This window comes from Oncorhynchus kisutch, linkage group LG16, assembly GCF_002021735.2.
Source record: "Oncorhynchus kisutch isolate 150728-3 linkage group LG16, Okis_V2, whole genome shotgun sequence".
Lineage (NCBI taxonomy): Eukaryota > Metazoa > Chordata > Actinopteri > Salmoniformes > Salmonidae > Oncorhynchus > Oncorhynchus kisutch.
This window is the reverse complement of record NC_034189.2, coordinates 52,145,586-52,162,700: the sequence shown is the minus strand read 5'-3', so window position 1 is coordinate 52,162,700 and position 17,115 is coordinate 52,145,586. Positions and strand designations below refer to the sequence as shown.

The following is a 17,115-nucleotide window of genomic DNA, read 5'->3' as shown; positions in this document are numbered from 1 at the left end:
GCTGTTTTTCTGATACGATCGATTCAGTTTGTACTTTAAAAAAACAGGAACAGTAGGAACATTTCTGTCTAATGGCACTGCTGACTCAACTTCATATTGTGTAATGTAGTTTAATGTTGGTATGTGATGACTGGACATTCAAACAAAACATGTTTTTTTTCTTGACCTTAAGTTACTTGGTCTTGGATACATTTTGTGAAAAACAATGATAAACCACACAACAATGTTTATTGCCCATAATTCCCCAAGCCTCTTTAATGATTGGTTCTCCTCTCTCCTTTGTCTCCCTCAAACCCACATCATTGAGTGCATTCTACCTGCCCCCCTCGTCTTCCTCTTCCCTCCCTCCTTGGGGAGAAACTTCCCCATGACCGCCCGGATCCAGTCGATGTACTTGGACACCTGCGTGTAGATGCCGTACTTGCCCTCACGGGCGCACCCCTCGCCCCAGCTCACCACGCCCGTCACGAACCAAGTGTCTCTGTAATGGGTGACGTGGGGTCCTCCGCTGTCCCCCTGGCACGCGTCCTTCTTCTCCTTATCGTAGCCAGCGCAGAACATGCGGTTGGAGATCTTGTGCTGGCTGGACTGAAGGCAGGTGGCCCGAGGTACGTAGGGCACGGTCAGACGCAGCAGGATGGTGGACGGCTGCTTGGCCTCCCCCACACGGCCGAACCCACTCACCAGCCCGTCGTGCTGTTTCATCAACACCTTGTATTGATAAGTAGACAGGACACCATTATGTTAGGTTCAGGAACATCTTTACTAAGATATAAACCATAGACAGATTCATTATATACTGTATGTTTATATGCATCACTGGATAAAACCAGATGTGTCACACAGAGAATTATGTGTAGTACATCATGCTACAGACCTTCTCTGCAAAGTCTCGTTCGGGCAGGCAGGCAGGGAGGATGAACTGGGTGAACTTGATAGGGTCCTTCAGCATGACGAGGGAGATGTCGTTGTGATAGGTGGTGGAGATGTAGGACCTGTGGATGAACACCTGTTCCACCTGGTGGATGGCCTCCCGCCCATCCTTCACCTCCGTGTCAAACTCTCCTGAAGGCAGATGGACCAATGGGGAGGTTTGATTTCAATCAATTCAATTCGTTTGATAGGCTGCTACAACTTAGGCTATGTATGGGTGGTATGGTTATTGACTGTTGTTATTTCACCCAGTTAGCAACTATGCTGTACACAGCAATATACTTTTCTGATAATGAAGTTTTGTGATTATGGCACAATTATATTATATAGGATATGATTAACTTAAAAACAATTCCCAGATGTAGAGACCACTGTTAAAGGTGATTGGCTAACGGTACCTACCGAGGACAACGTAAAAGGAGCGTGTCTGGTTCATGCAATGTGCTGCCGTTAAGATGAAGTACTTATTCAGGATGGTTCCTCCACAGAAGCCCCTGTCCTCGTGGTTTACCAGGAAAGCCTGTGGAGAGAAGGAGAGAGAGAAAGAAAGATAGACAGAGAAAAAGAGAGAAAGAATGAAAGCGAGAGAGAGAGAAAGAAAGAGAGAAAAAGATATATATATATATGAGAGAGAGAGAAAGACATATATATATATATATGAGAGAGAAAGAGAAAGACAGAGTTGCAGAAACAAACAACCCTGAACGCTATTTAGAGGGAACCCCACTAGAGGTTTCTCTACTCTACTCTACCTGCCAGGGACATTCTCCAGGAGGACACTCCTCCCCATTGACAATACGGGTGTTGCCTCTCGCCTCGGCAAAGACTGGCTTCTCCTTCACCATTTCGATAACGTCATCCTCAAATGCAAATTGGATTTCTCTCTGTTGGGTTACGTTCCAGGCCGTTTCCCTGATAGGGTCCTCCATCATGTTGGTCTTTTCAGTGGTGTTGGTGGCAGTGGTGTTAGGCTGGTAGATGAAGATGCTGCGGGTGTTCTTGGATACCACAAAGCCACACTTAAAGGCCTCTTCAATGACAAAAGGGCAGCAATGTTATTAGGTACTAACTAATCCCAACCTCCAACCTACTACCAGTCCATGTTGGAGAATGGATCATAGATAATTTCTCTCTCTCTCTCTCTCTCTCTTTCTCTCTTTCTCTCTTTCTTTCTCTCCTCTCCTCTCACCGTTGGAAAGGCAGGACTTGTCGTCTGTGTCCAGATAGTAGCCATCAGCACAGGAGCATTGCACACTGTCCTTCTTCACTTGGCAGAAGTGATCACAGTCTCCATTCTTATTCTCACACAGCTCAGGAATGGCTGCAGAACAGCATCACATCAAGGATCCAGATTAGACACAGATCACAGTCATGATTAGAGCCAGGTGTTGTTTCTGACTATGGAGTAACTTGGAGTCAAGATATTTCTAGCGTCTATGTGGGAGTCGGGAATGAGACTGCTTGTCAAATTTCAAGAGCAAAGGGAGAAGAAGACATACCAATCTCACAGTTGTACCCCTGGAATCCAGCGAGACAGAAGCAGGTGTACATCCCAATCCCGTCCTTGCAGACGCCATTGTGGACACATGGCTTAGAAACACAGGCATCTCCATCTGTGAAACACAGTTTATTTCTTGCCATGGACCTACCAGCACAGCAACACCAAACACACTGCAAACAATCAATTCATCAATTGAAAATAGCCATTGTTTTGGTGTGTGGTCGTGAGTCCTTTACTTCCTGATCTGACTAGGTTGACCCCAATCTGACCCCAACCTGACTCCAACCCAGCTCTAATCAGAAAAGTCCATGCGATCCAATCCCTAGCCTCTTGCGCCAACCCTTAGCCTCAACAGACTCCTGGGCCTTACCGTAATATGTGTTCCAGAATTCAGTCTGAGGGAAAGAGGTAAAAAGAGACACAAACATCACAAATTCAAACCAGAAAGGTCAAGATTCCAAAAACAAAGGAATTTCTGGTTGAAATCATGAGCGTGTAAAGGTGGTGTGAATGAGTGCAAAGTGAGGAGTGACTAAACAGGAATGTGATTTATGTGACTGGAACGCAAACAGACATGTGTTTCCGGTTTAAAGAGAGATAGATAGAAACAAAGATGGAGAATGTCAATTTACAGTCAGTTTGTCGTCCTCAAAGATCTCCCTAGCCTCCTCTCTGTCACAGCGTTCCTCGATACACTCTCTCTCCATGTCTCCCTGCCGCCACTCCTCAAATGGGCTGTTGGCCCGCCGCCGCCGGTTCAGAACCTGGTTAGCATCGTCACTGTTCAGGAAGACTGGGGACACAGGGAAAAATCGGTATCAGTGGCAGCAGGGCACCATCATCATCGTCATCACCATTGTCATCATCATCATCACCATCTTCATCACTATCAACATCACCATCATCGTCATCATCATCACTATCATTACCATAATCATCACCATATTAATGACTATCATCGTCATCATTATCATCTTTTCCATCTTTTCCATCAATTAGGCTGTCATCATCACAGCATGCTTGTCTAGCACAGTCATCACAATCATCAAAGCAATCAGAGATACAGACACACCATAAAATATATCAACACACACATCCCAGTCACCCGCCCTCACCCGTACTCACACACTGACCGCAATCACTGACACTGACTAAACCCCAGAGTCTCCCTCACTTTCTCTCTACATAACTATTTGTCAACCGTTTGAGACGGTGGGGTGTTTGAACGTACCCTCGGAGGCCACGACGTGCAGCAGCAGGAGAAGGAAACAAGTTTGGGACAGCCGAAACATGGCCTGATCTCTGGGTGAGGCACCTCTCTACTCCTGGCTGCTCTGTGGAGCACAACTCTGGAGAGAGCAGGCGGAGAGGGAGGGCAATGACCTGAGAGACAGGAAGAGAGAGAACATGCTGAAGAGAGAGGGAGAGGAAGGAATGTGTGTGTGTTTGTGTGTGTGGGGGGGGGGGGGACAATAGAGGGTAAAAAAAGAGGGATTAGGGATGTTTGAGAGAGAAAGAATAGAGAGAGAAGGGAAGAGAGAGAGCGAGCGAGAGAGAGAGAGGACTCACTTCAAATCCAGTCTTCACCATTCAGAGAGGCAAGGCCTTGTCCAGACCACCATTTAGCTCTGCACTCTTCAGCATGACAGACAGACCTTATTTGAGCCAATCAGAACAGCTCTCAGGAAGGGGCACAAAATCCTCAGTGATCATGTGATCAGTGTTCTGAGGTCCAATCACTGAGCTAATATTGACACTAAAGGATCTATTCCAATGGTTTAGCCTGCTGTGCTGTGGTGCCTTAAACGGCTAATCGAAAGAAATGCGTATGACTCAGATAATATGCATTTCAGAGAAAATACCATGTAGATAAGCTACTGCGGAAGTGTGGCTATGGATACATTTGGACTTTTCATTCACTCACACACACAAATGAGGCAAAGATTTAGTTTGTCAGCGAGTAATATTTATTCTTCAGCTATAAGAGAGGACACTTTGGAAGTAAATGCACGTATTGGGAAGCAAACATTCTGTTTGGCATCAGGTCAAACATTCTGTATGGTGTCAGTTCAAACATTCTGTACGGCATCAGGTCAAACATTCTGTACGGCGTCAGGTCAAACATTCTGTTTGGCATCAGGTCAAACATTCTGTATGGCGTCAGGTCAAACATTCTGTACGGCATCAGGTCAAACATTCTGTACGGCATCAGGTCAAACATTCTGTATGGCATCAGGTCAAACATTCTGTATGGCATCAGGTCAAACATTCTGTATGGCACCAGGTCAAACATTCTGTATGGCACCAGGTCAAACATTCTGTATGGCGTCAGGTCAAACATTCTGTACGGCCTCAGGTCAAACATTCTGTACGGCATCAGGTCAAACATTCTGTACGGCATCAGGTCAAACATTCTGTACGGCATCAGGTCAAACATTCTGTACGGCATCAGGTCAAACATTCTGTACGGCATCAGGTCAAACATTCTGTACGGCATCACATCAAACATTCTGTATGGCATCAGGTCATCCAAATCACCACTTGAAATATATTCAGTTCACATTAAGAGTCAAATGAAAAGAATAGCAGAGTGTAAAGATGTCTGATTACAAAGTGATGAAACAGGACGATATGCTACACCATTAGCATGATACACTGTAGCTTCCATGTACTATAAAAATATATATTAATGTTATGTGACAATAGATTCACTGTAATGACAATTGGTGTTGTGTGGTGACTGGTGACAAATGTAATGGGAGTTAGCCAATGCTCTGCACATTGGGAGGTGGTGGCAATAACTTCTCCGTAGCCTGCTGAATCTGAACCTCATCTAATGCCATCTCTAGCAGGAATGGCATCACCGGGGCACTGACTGAAGGCACCGGGGCACTGACTGAAGGAGTATTCATCACCTCGTCAGCCCAGTCCAGGTAGTTGGCTACGGTAGTGTAGACGCCATAGAAACCCTGTTTGGGGCAGCCCTTCCCCCAGCCCACCACGCCCATCAGGAAGTGGGTGGTCCCAGTAGTAAGTGACCAGGGGGCTCCCGTCGTACCCCCTACAGGCCTCCTGGTTCCCCTCCATGTAGCCGGCACACAGCATGTTCTGGGTGAAGTTGAAGCCGCTCTTGAGGGTGCACTCAGAGTTGGGCAGGATGGGCACGGCTAGCCTGTGGAGGAAGCGTGAGGAAGGGGGTGGCGGGATGCCAAGTTGGGGATCGTTGCCCCCGTTGGTGCGCTTCCCCCAGCCGCTAAGGGTGTGAAAGCGGACGGCCGCCAGCTCGCTCTTGGCGAAGTGTTGCTGAGGCAGACAGATGGGTACAGCGTCAGGGCCCAGAGTTACAGGCCCTCTCAGACGCAGCAGGGCGATGTCACTGTCACCTGTTGCTGGGTCGTACAGGTTGTAGGGTATGGCTCTGGCCACGGGGATCCTCTGCTCGCTGCCCTCTTCTACGTCAATGTTGTGTTCCCCTGGAAACAGTGTTGTTCATTAGGACAGTGTTTTGTTATGTGACATAGGGACACAAATAATGTTCTCACTATATGTTTCTAGATGCTCTATGAAAGGCACACAACCCACACCCACACCGTAACCTACCTGCGACCACCATCAGGTCCTTGGTGTCTCTATCCACGACACAGTGGGCAGCAGTGATGACCCAGTCAGGATGAACTATGACCCCACCACACAGACTAGTGCCTTTATGCTCCAATAGGACCTGCAACCACCAGTCCCATCACAAAGACAAATTGGCCACTCATCCATCACATCTCATTGTACATAAACCAAAATAATACTGTGGAATTATATAATACCTAATGGAAGAGGTGGTAATAGATACTAACCTAGTTAATATTACACCCTTTGACTTCAAGTGTAGTGGTTGTATGGGAATGACTGTGGTTTAGTTATTCTACCAACTATGCCACATAATGCCCTGTGTGGCTTAGTTGGTAGATCATGGTGCTTGCAATTCCAGCATGGTGGGTTTAATTCCCATGGGGGACAAGCACAAAACATGCACCCACTACTCTAAATCCCTCTGGATAAGAGTGTCTGCTAAATTACGAAAATGTAGAAGGGTAGTATTGGCCAATCAAATGTGAAAGAGGTAGATGGATCCATTGTGCTCTCCAGCCAGGCGTTGATGTGTTACCTGCCATGGACAGGCTCCTTTGGGACAGTGGTTCCCACCGACTAGTTTGACTCGTGCCTGGCTCATCGGAGCTTCCAAGCCTGGGATTTTACCACACGGATACTGAACTGATAATAGACAGACAGACGAGTTGTTGTTTCTACATCAACTCATACATCAACAAATGCATGTTGGCTCCTTTTGGTTCTGTTAATATTACAGTCTGTTCGTAACAAACAGGGATTTCCCGTCTTTAACAAAACATCTGGGCTCATCTACTGTCCGTTACAGTTAGTACCTTGGGCAACACACTCTCTTCCGTCCTCTCCCAGGGCATAACCAGGAGCGCAGGAACACTTGCGTCTTGACCCAGAACTGTTACAGAAGTGCTTGCACTCCCCGTTAAGGGAGAGGCATTTCAGGGTGTCCTCAAACACTACAGTATGTTGGGAGAAAGGGGAAAGGCAAGTAGGATGAGCAGAATGGGGTCAACATATAATATCAGCCCACTAGCAAATGTGGGCAACACTTCACATTAGGGTGCTCTTACTACTGCGGAATTACAATAAACTATTGGTATGAAACTATTGTGAAAACCGGTGTTGCTTAATCCTGGTCCTGGAAACCCAAAGGGGGTGCACATTTTGGTTTTTGCCCTAGCACTACACATCTGAGCACACATACTTTCTTAACACTTATTTTTCTTAAAACTGCATTGTTGGTTAAGGGCTTGTCTGTAAGCATTTTACTGTAAGGTCTGTTGTATTCTGAGCATGTGACAAACATTAGATTTGATACAACTAATCAACTCATTATCTAACATTTGATTAGTGGAATCAGGTGTGCAGTGCTAGGGCAAAACCAGAAATGTGCACCCCTTTGGGACCCCAGGACCAGGATTAAGAAACACTGGCGTAAACTATTGGTATAAAAATGGCAGCTAGGAATTCTCTTCCTACCGGTCTGACAGTATTTTCCTTCATAGCCTCCCAGACACTGACATGTGTAAGAGTCATCCATGTAAACACAAGTTCCATTGTTTTTGCATGGGTTGACCAGGCAGGGATCCTGATCTTAGAGGGATCAATAGGGTAAAGGATATGACATTTGCTATTTGACATGCTGGACATTTCTTGTGCAAATAAATTAGGAATGTGATAACATACATGGTAGTACCATATTGGATTTTATACAACAATATAATTAGCATTTTATGAAAATGAATGAAAGCAATACTCTATCATATATTTTAGGCTGGTTGGAATTTTTTGTGTACAGTCCACATTGAAAAATCTGATTTACCCGTGTATGTCAACCAAAACTTTTTCTGTGGAAACAAACCATACATAGTCAGTTTTAAGAGTTCTCTGCAATTCTCAGTTTCCTATGCATTTCTAAATATTTCATTCAATTAAATTAAAATACTGCTTAAATCAAAGTAATAGCAAATATTTAAAGTGAAATTACTACAAAATTGCACCGTTTGGGCGTCGTCCTCGATAACTTCCCGAGCCTCTTCATAGTTACAAATTTCCTCGACACACTCGCGCTCGAGATTGCCCTGTTTCAACTCCTCGAAGTAGCCACTGTTGGCGCGCCTTGCTCTGTCAAGCACCAGGTGCGCATCATCCTTCTTCAAGAAGACTTAAATATCGAATGACAAACCATAAAAGAAAGACAACAACTGACATTTGGCACCTCTCCATCTTTAAAAAAAAATATGACTTTATCTTTTAACTAACTGTAACACTAGATTCAAAATATATGTTTTCGAAACAAACTTACCAGCGGCAGAAATGACAGTTGAAATGGCCCAAAGTGCACAAAATGTTTTCAGCAGCATCGTGGCTGACCTGAATCACCCAAAACTGAAGCGGTTTGAGGTAAACAATGCTCAAATTTCTGCTCTGTTAGAGCTGGGCAACTGTAAGTGCTGTTATTGTGAAGTGGTAACTTCTAGGAATAAGAATGTCTCAGCCGGTAAGTGGTAGGCCACACTAGCTCACAGAACTGGACCGCCAAGTCTTTAGCGCAACACTCACTAAACTGCCTCTGGGAGTAGAATCAGCGCATGAACTGTTAGTCGGGAGCTTCATGAAATGGGTTTCCATGGCCGAGCAGATGCACAAAAGCCTAAGATCATCATGCACAATGCCAAGCGTCGGCTGGAGTGGTGTAAAGCTCGTCGCCATTGCACTCTGGAGCAGTGGAAATGCATTCTCTTGAGTGATGAATCACGCTTCACCATCTGGACGAATCTGGGTTTGGCAGATGCCAGGAAAACACTACCTGCCCCAATGCATAGTGCCAAATGTAAAGTTTGGTGGAGGAGGAATAATGTTCTGGGGTTCTTTTTCATGGTTCAGGCTAGGGCCCTTAGTTCCAATTAAGGGAAATCTTAACGCTACAACATACAATGACATTCTAGAAAATTCTGTGCTTCCAACTTTGTGGCAACAGTTATGGAATGAGATCTTCGACAAGCAGCTGTCCAAATACTTTTGGCCATGTATTGTATCTTAAATATGACATTTGATCCCTATATTTACCTGTTATAATACATTTTTCACTATCCTTTGTAAAATCAGAATCGTTCACAATCGTTCACATATTTGATTTCATGATATGCATCATTGAATGTATGTAGCTCAAATCAAATCAAATTTATTGATAAAGCCCTTCTTACATCAGCTGATATCTCAAGGTGCTGTTTAGAAACCCAGCCTAAAACCCCAAACAGCAAGCAATGCAGGTGTAGAAGCACGGTGGCTAGGAAAAACTCCCTAGAAAGGCCAGAACCTAGGAAGAAACCAGGAGAGGAACCAGGCTATGAGGGGTGGTCAGGCCTCTTCTGGCTGTGCCGGGTGGAGATTTTGACAGAACATGGCCAACATGTTCAAATGTTCATAGATGACCAGCAGGGTCAAATAATAATAATCACAGTTGTTATCGAGGGTGCAACAGGTCAGCACCTCAGGAGTAAATGTCAGTTGGCTTTTCATATCTGATCATTCAGAGTATCTCTACCGCTCCTGCTGTCTCTAGAGAGTTGAAAACAGCAAGTCTGTGACAGGTAGCATGTCCGGTGAACAGGTCAGGGTTCCATAGCCGCAGGCAGAACAGTTGGAACTGTAGCAGCAGCATGGCCAGGTGGACTGGGGACAGCAAGGAGTCATCAGGCCAGGTCGTCCTGAGGCATGGTCGTAGGGCTCAGGTCCTCTGAGAGAAAGAGAGAGAGATAGAGAATTAGAGAGAACATACTTAAATTCACACAAGACACCTGATAAGACAGGAGAAATACTCCAGATATAACAGACTGGCCCTAGCCCCCAGACACATAAACTACTGCAGCATAAATACTGGAGACAGGAGGGGTCGGGAGACACTGTGGCCCCATCCAACAATACCCCCGGACAGGGCCAAACAGGCAGAATATAACCCCACCCACTTTGCAAAAGCACAGCCCCCACACCACTAGAGGGATATATTCAACCACCAACATACCATCCTGAGACAAGGCTGAGTTTATCCCAAAAAGATCTCCGCCATGGCACAACCCAAGGGGGGGTGCCAACCCAGACAGCAAGATCACATCAGTGACTCAACCCACTCAAGTGACGCACCCCTCCTAGGGACGGCATGGAAGAGCACCAGTAAGTAAGCCAGTGACTCAGCCCCTGTAATAGGGTTAGAGGCAGAGAATCCCAGTGGAGAGAGGGGAACCGGCCAGGCAGAGACAGCTAGGGCCTATCTCTTTTTTTGGACGGTCCAGAGGGACCCCCAGTGTAAATAGACCCACTGATGCACAAAAGGAGAAAGTAGCTAGGCTACAAAGGATTTAACCAACTTTATAGATTTGCTTGCTTGTTTCAATGCCTGTTCTAGTCCATGGGCCAGCGGAAGAAAAATCCACTTCGGGGTGGCAAAGGTTTGATGGTATTAAATTGTTCCCCACAAGCCCCTGATCAAATTGATATATGATAGCCTATCTCCTAACAGTAGATTACTATGTTTTTCACACCTTTATATACACTGCTCAAAAAAATAAAGGGAACACTTAAACAACACAATGTAACTCCAAGTCAATCGCACTTCTGTGAAATCAAACTGTCCACTTAGGAAGCAACACTGATTGACAATAAATTTCACATGCTGTTGTGCAAATGGAAGGCAATTAGCAAGACACCCCCAATAAAGGAGTGGTTCTGCAGGTGGTGACCACAGACCACTTCTCAGTACCTATGCTTCCTGGCTGATGTTTTGGTCACTTTTGAATGCTGGCGGTGCTTTCACTCTAGTGGTAGCATGAGACGGAGTCTACAACCCACACAAGTGGCTCAGGTAGTGCAGTTCATCCAGGATGGCACATCAATGCGAGCTGTGGCAAGAAGGTTTGCTGTGTCTCTCAGCGTAGTGTCCAGAGCATGGAGGCGCTACCAGGAGACAGGCCAGTACATCAGGAGACGTGGAGGAGGCCGTAGGAGGGCAACAACCCAGCAGCAGGACCGCTACCTTTGTGCAAGGAGGAGCAGGAGGAGCACTGCCAGAGCCCTGCAAAATGACCTCCAGTAGGCCACAAATGTGCATGTGTCTACTCAAACGGTCAGAAACAGACTCCTTGGGGGTGGTATGAAGGCCCGGCATCCACAGGTGGGGGTTGTGCTTTCAGCCCAACACCGTACAGGACGTTTGGCATTTGCCAGAGAACACCAAGATTGGCAAATTCGCCACTGGCGCCCTATGCTCTTCACAGATGAAAGCAGGTTCACACTGAGCACATGTGACAGACGTGACAGTCTGGAGACGCTGTGGAGAACGTTCTGCTGCCTGCAACATCCTCCAGCATGACCGGTTTGGCGGTGGGTCAGTCATGGTGTGGGGTGGCATTTCTTTGGGGTGGCCGCACAGCCCTCCATGTGCTCGCCAGAGGTAGCCTGACTGCCATTAGGTACCGAGATGAGATCCTCAGACCCCTTGTGAGACCATATGCTGGTGCGGTTGGCCCTGGGTTCCTCCTAATGCAAGACAATGCTAGACCTCATGTGGCTGGAGTGTGTCAGCAGTTCCTGCAAGAGGAAGGCATTGATGCTATGGACTGGCCCGCCCGTTTCCCAGACCTGAATCCAATTGAGCACATCTGGGACATCATGTCTCGCTCCATCTGAACAATGTATTTTTTAAATGTCCCTCAATCTACACACAACCATAATGAAAGCAAAACAGGTGTAGACACTGCTAATTTATTACAAATAAAATGGAAATATATTTACATAAGTATTGAGTAATGGAAAATATATTTACATAAGTATTGAAAATCTACACACAACCATAATGAAAGCAAAACAGGTGTAGACACTGCTAATTTATTGCAAATAAAATGGAAATATATTTACATAAGTATTGACAAATAAAATACTTATGTAAATATATTTCCATTTTATTTGTAATAAATTATTTGTAATTAACTGCTGACACACTCCAGCCACATGAGGTCTAGCATGGTCTTGCATTAGGAGGAACCCAGGGCCAACCGCACCAGCATAGACAATGCTAGCACCACAGACTGTCCAGGAGTTGGCGGATGCTTTAGTCCAGGTCTGGGAGGAGATCCCTCAGGAGACCATCCGCCACCTCATCAGGACTGTGACTCCAAATCCAGACCTCCATGGGTTGATCAATTTGATTTCCATTGATAATTTTTGTGTGATTTTGTTGTCAGCACATTCAACTATGTAAATAAAAAAGTATTTAATAAGAATATTTCATTCATTCAGATCTAGGATGTGTTATTTTAGTGTTCCCTTTATTTTTTTGAGCAGTGTATCTTGTTGTATGGGAGTCTAAGCAATACAATGTTCACCGGCTGATAAAGGAATGTTGAGACAAGTTGGAATGTTCACATGCAACATTCTATTGTGTGGATCTCATCTTAAAAACCATAGGATTTGGTTAATGTTTGCCATCTGATCTAATGATTTACCTAGACTGAGTCATGATTGAAAGTACAATGTTACAAATAGCCGAACTACATATTTGTTTTAGGGAAATCGGTCATACTGGGAAGTAATACCAGTCTAAGAGATCCATATCTGGTAGTATATTGGTTTTATCATTGCCATCTGTAATAGTCTGTTGTATAGCAATACTCAGCATGCTAAGATGAAAGGTGTGATCTGCTATTTGTTGAGTTGTCCCAGCAAGTTAACATGAATATTTAGGTAAACACAAATTCTTATTATTCCAATGGTTTAGCCTGCTGTGTTGTGGTGCCTTAAACAGCAAATCTAAAGAAATGCGTATGATTCAAATAATATGCATTTCAGAGAAAATACCATGTAGATAAGCTACTGCTGAAGTGTGGCTATGGATACATTTGGACTTTTCATTCACTCACACACACACACACAAATAAAACACAAATGAGGCAAAGATTTAGTTTGTCAGCTAGTAATATTTATTCTTCAGCTATCAGAGAGGGAACTTTGGAAGTAAATGTACGTATTGGGAAGCAAACATTCTGTTTGGCATCAGGTCAAACATTCTGTATGGCATCAGGTCAAACATTCTGTATGGCATCAGGTCAAACATTCTGTATGGCATCAGGTCAAACATTCTGTATGGCATCAGGTCATCCAAATCACCACTTGAAATATACAGTTCACATTAAGAGTCAAATGAAAAGAATAGCAGAGTGAAAAGATGTCTGATTACAAAGTGATGAAACAGGACGATATGCTACACCATTAGCATGATACACTGTAGCTTCCATGTACTATAAAAATATCTATTAATGTTATGTGACAATAGATTCACTGTAATGACAATTGGTGTTGTGTGGTGACTGGTGACAAATGTAATGGGAGTTAGCCAATGCTCTGCACATTGGGAGGTGGTGGCAATAACTTCTCCGTAGCCTGCTGAATCTGAACCTCATCTAATGCCATCTCTAGCAGGAATGGCATCACCGGGGCACTGACTGAAGGCACTGGGGCACTGACTGAAGGAGTATTCATCACCTCCTCAGCCCAGTCCAGGTAGTTGGCTACGGTAGTGTAGACGCCATAGTAACCCTGTTTGGGGCAGCCCTTCCCCCAGCCCACCACGCCCATCAGGAAGTGGGTGGTCCCGTAGTAAGTGACCAGGGGGCTCCCGTCGTCCCCCCTACAGGCCTCCTGGTTCCCCTCCATGTAGCCGGCACACAGCATGTTCTGGGTGAAGTTGAAGCCGCTCTTGAGGGTGCACTCAGAGTTGGGCAGGATGGGCACGGCTAGCCTGCGGAGGAAGGGCGAGGAGGGGGCTGGCGGGGTGCCAGGTTTGGGATCGTTGCCCCCGTTGGTGCGCTTCCCCCAGCCGCTAAGGGTGTGAAAGTGGACGGCCGCCAGCTCGCTCTTGGCGAAGTGTTGCTGAGGCAGGCAGATGGGTACAGCGTCAGGGCCCAGAGTTACAGGCCCTCTCAGACGCAGCAGGGCGATGTCACTGTCACCTGTTGCTGGGTCGTACAGGTTGTAGGGTATGGCTCTGGCCACGGGGATCCTCTGCTCGCTGCCCTCTTCTACGTCAATGTTGTGTTCCCCTGGAAACAGTGTTGTTCATTAGGACAGTGTTTTGTTATGTGACATAGGGACACAAATAATGTTCTCACTATATGTTTCTAGATGCTCTATGAAAGGCACACAACCCACACCCACACCGTAACCTACCTGCGACCACCATCAGGTCCTTGGTGTCTCTATCCACGACACAGTGGGCAGCAGTGATGACCCAGTCAGGATGAACTATGACCCCACCACACAGACTAGTGCCTTTATGCTCCAATAGGACCTGCAACCACCAGTCCCATCACAAAGACAAATTGGCCACTCATCCATCACATCTCATTGTACATAAACCAAAATAATACTGTGGAATTATATAATACCTAATGGAAGAGGTGGTAATAGATACTAACCTAGTTAATATTACACCCTTTGACTTCAAGGGTAGTGGTTGTATGGGAATGACTGTGGTTTAGTTATTCTACCAACTATGCCACATAATGCCCTGTGTGGCTTAGTTGGTAGATCATGGTGCTTGCAATTCCAGCATGGTGGGTTTAATTCCCATGGGGGACAAGCACAAAAAATGCACTCACTACTCTAAATCACTCTGGATAAGAGTGTCTGCTAAATTACGAAAATGTAGAAGGGTAGTATTGGCCAATCAAATGTGAAAGAGGTAGATGGATCCATTGTGCTCTCCAGCCAGGCGTTGATGTGTTACCTGCCATGGACAGGCTCCTTTGGGACAGTGGTTCCCACCGACTAGTTTGACTCGTGCCTGGCTCATCGGAGCTTCCAAGCCTGGGATTTTACCACACGGATACTGAACTGATAATAGACAGACAGACGAGTTGTTGTTTCTAACTCTATTCATACATCAAGAAATGCATGTTGGCTCCTTTTGGTTCTGTTAATATTACAGTCTGTTCGTAACAAACAGGGATTTCCCGTCTTTAACAAAACATCTGGGCTCATCTACTGTCCGTTACAGTTAGTACCTTGGGCAACACACTCTCTTCCGTCCTCTCCCAGGGCATAACCAGGAGCGCAGGAACACTTGCGTCTTGACCCAGAACTGTTACAGAAGTGCTCGCACTCCCCGTTAAGGGAGAGGCATTTCAGGGTGTCCTCAAACACTACAGTATGTTGGGAGAAAGGGGAAAGGCAATGTGGCATGAGCAGAATGCGGTCAACATATAATATCAGCCCACTAGCAAATGTGGGCAACACTTCACATTAGGGTGCTCTTACTACTGCGGAATTACAATAAACTATTGGTATGAAACTATTGTGAAAACCGGTGTTGCTTAATCCTGGTCCTGGAAACCCAAAGGGGGTGCACATTTTGGTTTTTGCCCTAGCACTACACATCTGAGCACACATACTTTCTTAACACTTATTTTTCTTAAAACTGCATTGTTGGTTAAGGGCTTGTCTGTAAGCATTTTACTGTAAGGTCTGTTGTATTCTGAGCATGTGACAAACATTAGATTTGATACAACTAATCAACTCATTATCTAACATTTGATTAGTGGAATCAGGTGTGCAGTGCTAGGGCAAAACCAGAAATGTGCACCCCTTTGGGACCCCAGGACCAGGATTAAGAAACACTGGTGTAAACTATTGGTATAAAAATGGCAGCTAGGAATTCTCTTCCTACCTGTCTGACAGTATTTTCCTTCATAGCCTCCCAGACACTGACATGTGTAAGAGTCATCCATGTAAACACAAGTTCCATTGTTTTTGCATGGGTTGACCAGGCAGGGATCCTGACCTTAGAGGGATCAATAGGGTAAAGGATATGACATTTGCTATTTGACATGCTGGACATTTCTTGTGCAAATAAATTAGGAATGTGATAACATACATGGTAGTACCATATTGGATTTTATACAACAATATAATTAGCATTTTATGAAAATGAATGAAAGCACATTTGAAAGCAATACTCTATCATATATTTTAGGCTGGTTGGAATTTTTTGTGTACAGTCCACATAGAAAAATCTGATTTACCCGTGTATGTCAACCAAAACTTTTTCTGTGGAAACAAACCATACATAGTCAGTTTTAAGAGTTCTCTGCAATTCTCACATGTTCCTATGCATTGCTAAATATTTCATTAAATTAAATAAAAATAGTGCTTCAATTAAAGTAATAGCAAATATTTCACCAAGTGAAATTACTACAAAATTGCACCGTTTGGGCGTCGTCCTCGAAAACTTCCCGAGCCTCTTCATAGTTACAAATTTCCTCGACACACTCGCGCTCGAGATTGCCCTGTTTCAACTCCTCGAAGTAGCCACTGTTGGCGCGCCTTGCTCTGTCAAGCACCAGGTGCGCATCATCCTTCTTCAAGAAGACTTAAATATCGAATGACAAACCATAAAAGAAAGACAACAACTGACCTTTGGCACCTCTCCATCTTTAAAAAAAAAAGACTTTATATTTTAACTAACTGTAACTCTAGATTCAAAATACATGTTTTCGAAACAAACTTACCAGCGGCAGAAATGACAGTTGAAATGGCCCAAAGTGCACAAAATGTTTTCAGCAGCATCGTGGCGGACCTGAATCACCCAGAACTGGAGCGGTTTGAGGTAAACAATGCCAGCTCATATGACTCCCACTCACTCCAACAGCTCACTCCCACTCACTCCAATAGCTCACTCCCACTCACTCCAATAGCTCACTCCCACTGCTCTGCAAACAGTTGCCACATCTGGGTGATGGTGACCAGACCTGAACCAGAGGATTAGGCCTATGTCTTACACTACACGGGACAAAAGAATGTGGACACACCTTCAAATGAGTGGATTCGGCTATTTCAGTCACACCAGTTGCTGACTTGTATACAATTGAGCACACAGCCATGCAATCTCCATAGACAAACAATGTCAGTAGAATGGCCCGTACTGAGCTCAGTGAGCTCAGTCAGTTCCTCAAATTTCTGCTCTGTTAGAGCTGGGCAACTGTAAGTGCTGTTATTGTGAAGTGGAAACTTCT

The 17,115-nt window shown here is 45.1% G+C and overlaps 2 protein-coding genes and 1 pseudogene across 2 annotated transcripts; all 3 read right to left on the bottom strand.

Moving 5' to 3' along the window:
• Positions 1-90: 90 nt before the first annotated feature.
• On the bottom strand, positions 91-4,112 carry LOC109887402 (coagulation factor X). Its single transcript, XM_020478788.2, has 10 exons — positions 4,004-4,112; positions 3,666-3,817; positions 3,067-3,227; positions 2,805-2,829; positions 2,433-2,546; positions 2,123-2,254; positions 1,686-1,963; positions 1,336-1,453; positions 878-1,065; positions 91-711 (listed from the first exon to the last, which is right to left on the bottom strand). The coding sequence occupies exons 2-10, from the start codon at positions 3,724-3,726 to the stop codon at positions 289-291; spliced, it is 1,500 nt and encodes a 499-aa protein (XP_020334377.1). The 5' UTR covers positions 3,727-3,817; positions 4,004-4,112; the 3' UTR covers positions 91-288.
• A 1,054-nt stretch (positions 4,113-5,166) lies between these two features.
• Positions 5,167-8,621, bottom strand: LOC116354031 (coagulation factor VII-like; annotated as a pseudogene).
• A 4,382-nt stretch (positions 8,622-13,003) lies between these two features.
• On the bottom strand, positions 13,004-16,848 carry LOC109887404 (coagulation factor VII). Its single transcript, XM_031792942.1, has 8 exons — positions 16,612-16,848; positions 16,309-16,472; positions 16,126-16,150; positions 15,771-15,884; positions 15,109-15,246; positions 14,832-14,938; positions 14,273-14,393; positions 13,004-14,145 (listed from the first exon to the last, which is right to left on the bottom strand). Exons 1-8 carry the CDS (start codon positions 16,667-16,669, stop codon positions 13,436-13,438), a joined length of 1,437 nt encoding a protein of 478 aa, XP_031648802.1. The 5' UTR covers positions 16,670-16,848; the 3' UTR covers positions 13,004-13,435.
• Positions 16,849-17,115: the final 267 nt, after the last annotated feature.

What these genes read in the sequence shown, in the direction of transcription:
- LOC109887402 (XM_020478788.2), bottom strand. Translation starts at nt 3,726, where the DNA reads ATGTTTCGGCTGTCCCAAACTTGTTTCCTTCTCCTGCTGCTGCACGTC. An exon ending in ATTCTGGAACACATATTACG is followed by an intron (nt 2,547 to 2,804) that starts GTAAGGCCCAGG and finishes TGTGTTTCACAG; the next exon opens with ATGGAGATGCCTGTGTTTCT. An exon ending in CTCCTTTTACGTTGTCCTCG is followed by an intron (nt 1,066 to 1,335) that starts GTAGGTACCGTT and finishes ATCTGCCTTCAG; the next exon opens with GAGAGTTTGACACGGAGGTG.
- LOC109887404 (XM_031792942.1), bottom strand. Translation starts at nt 16,669, where the DNA reads ATGCTGCTGAAAACATTTTGTGCACTTTGGGCCATTTCAACTGTCATT. An exon ending in GTTTTGGTTGACATACACGG is followed by an intron (nt 15,885 to 16,125) that starts GTAAATCAGATT and finishes GATCCCTCTAAG; the next exon opens with GTCAGGATCCCTGCCTGGTC. An exon ending in AGGAAAATACTGTCAGACAG is followed by an intron (nt 15,247 to 15,770) that starts GTAGGAAGAGAA and finishes AACATACTGTAG; the next exon opens with TGTTTGAGGACACCCTGAAA.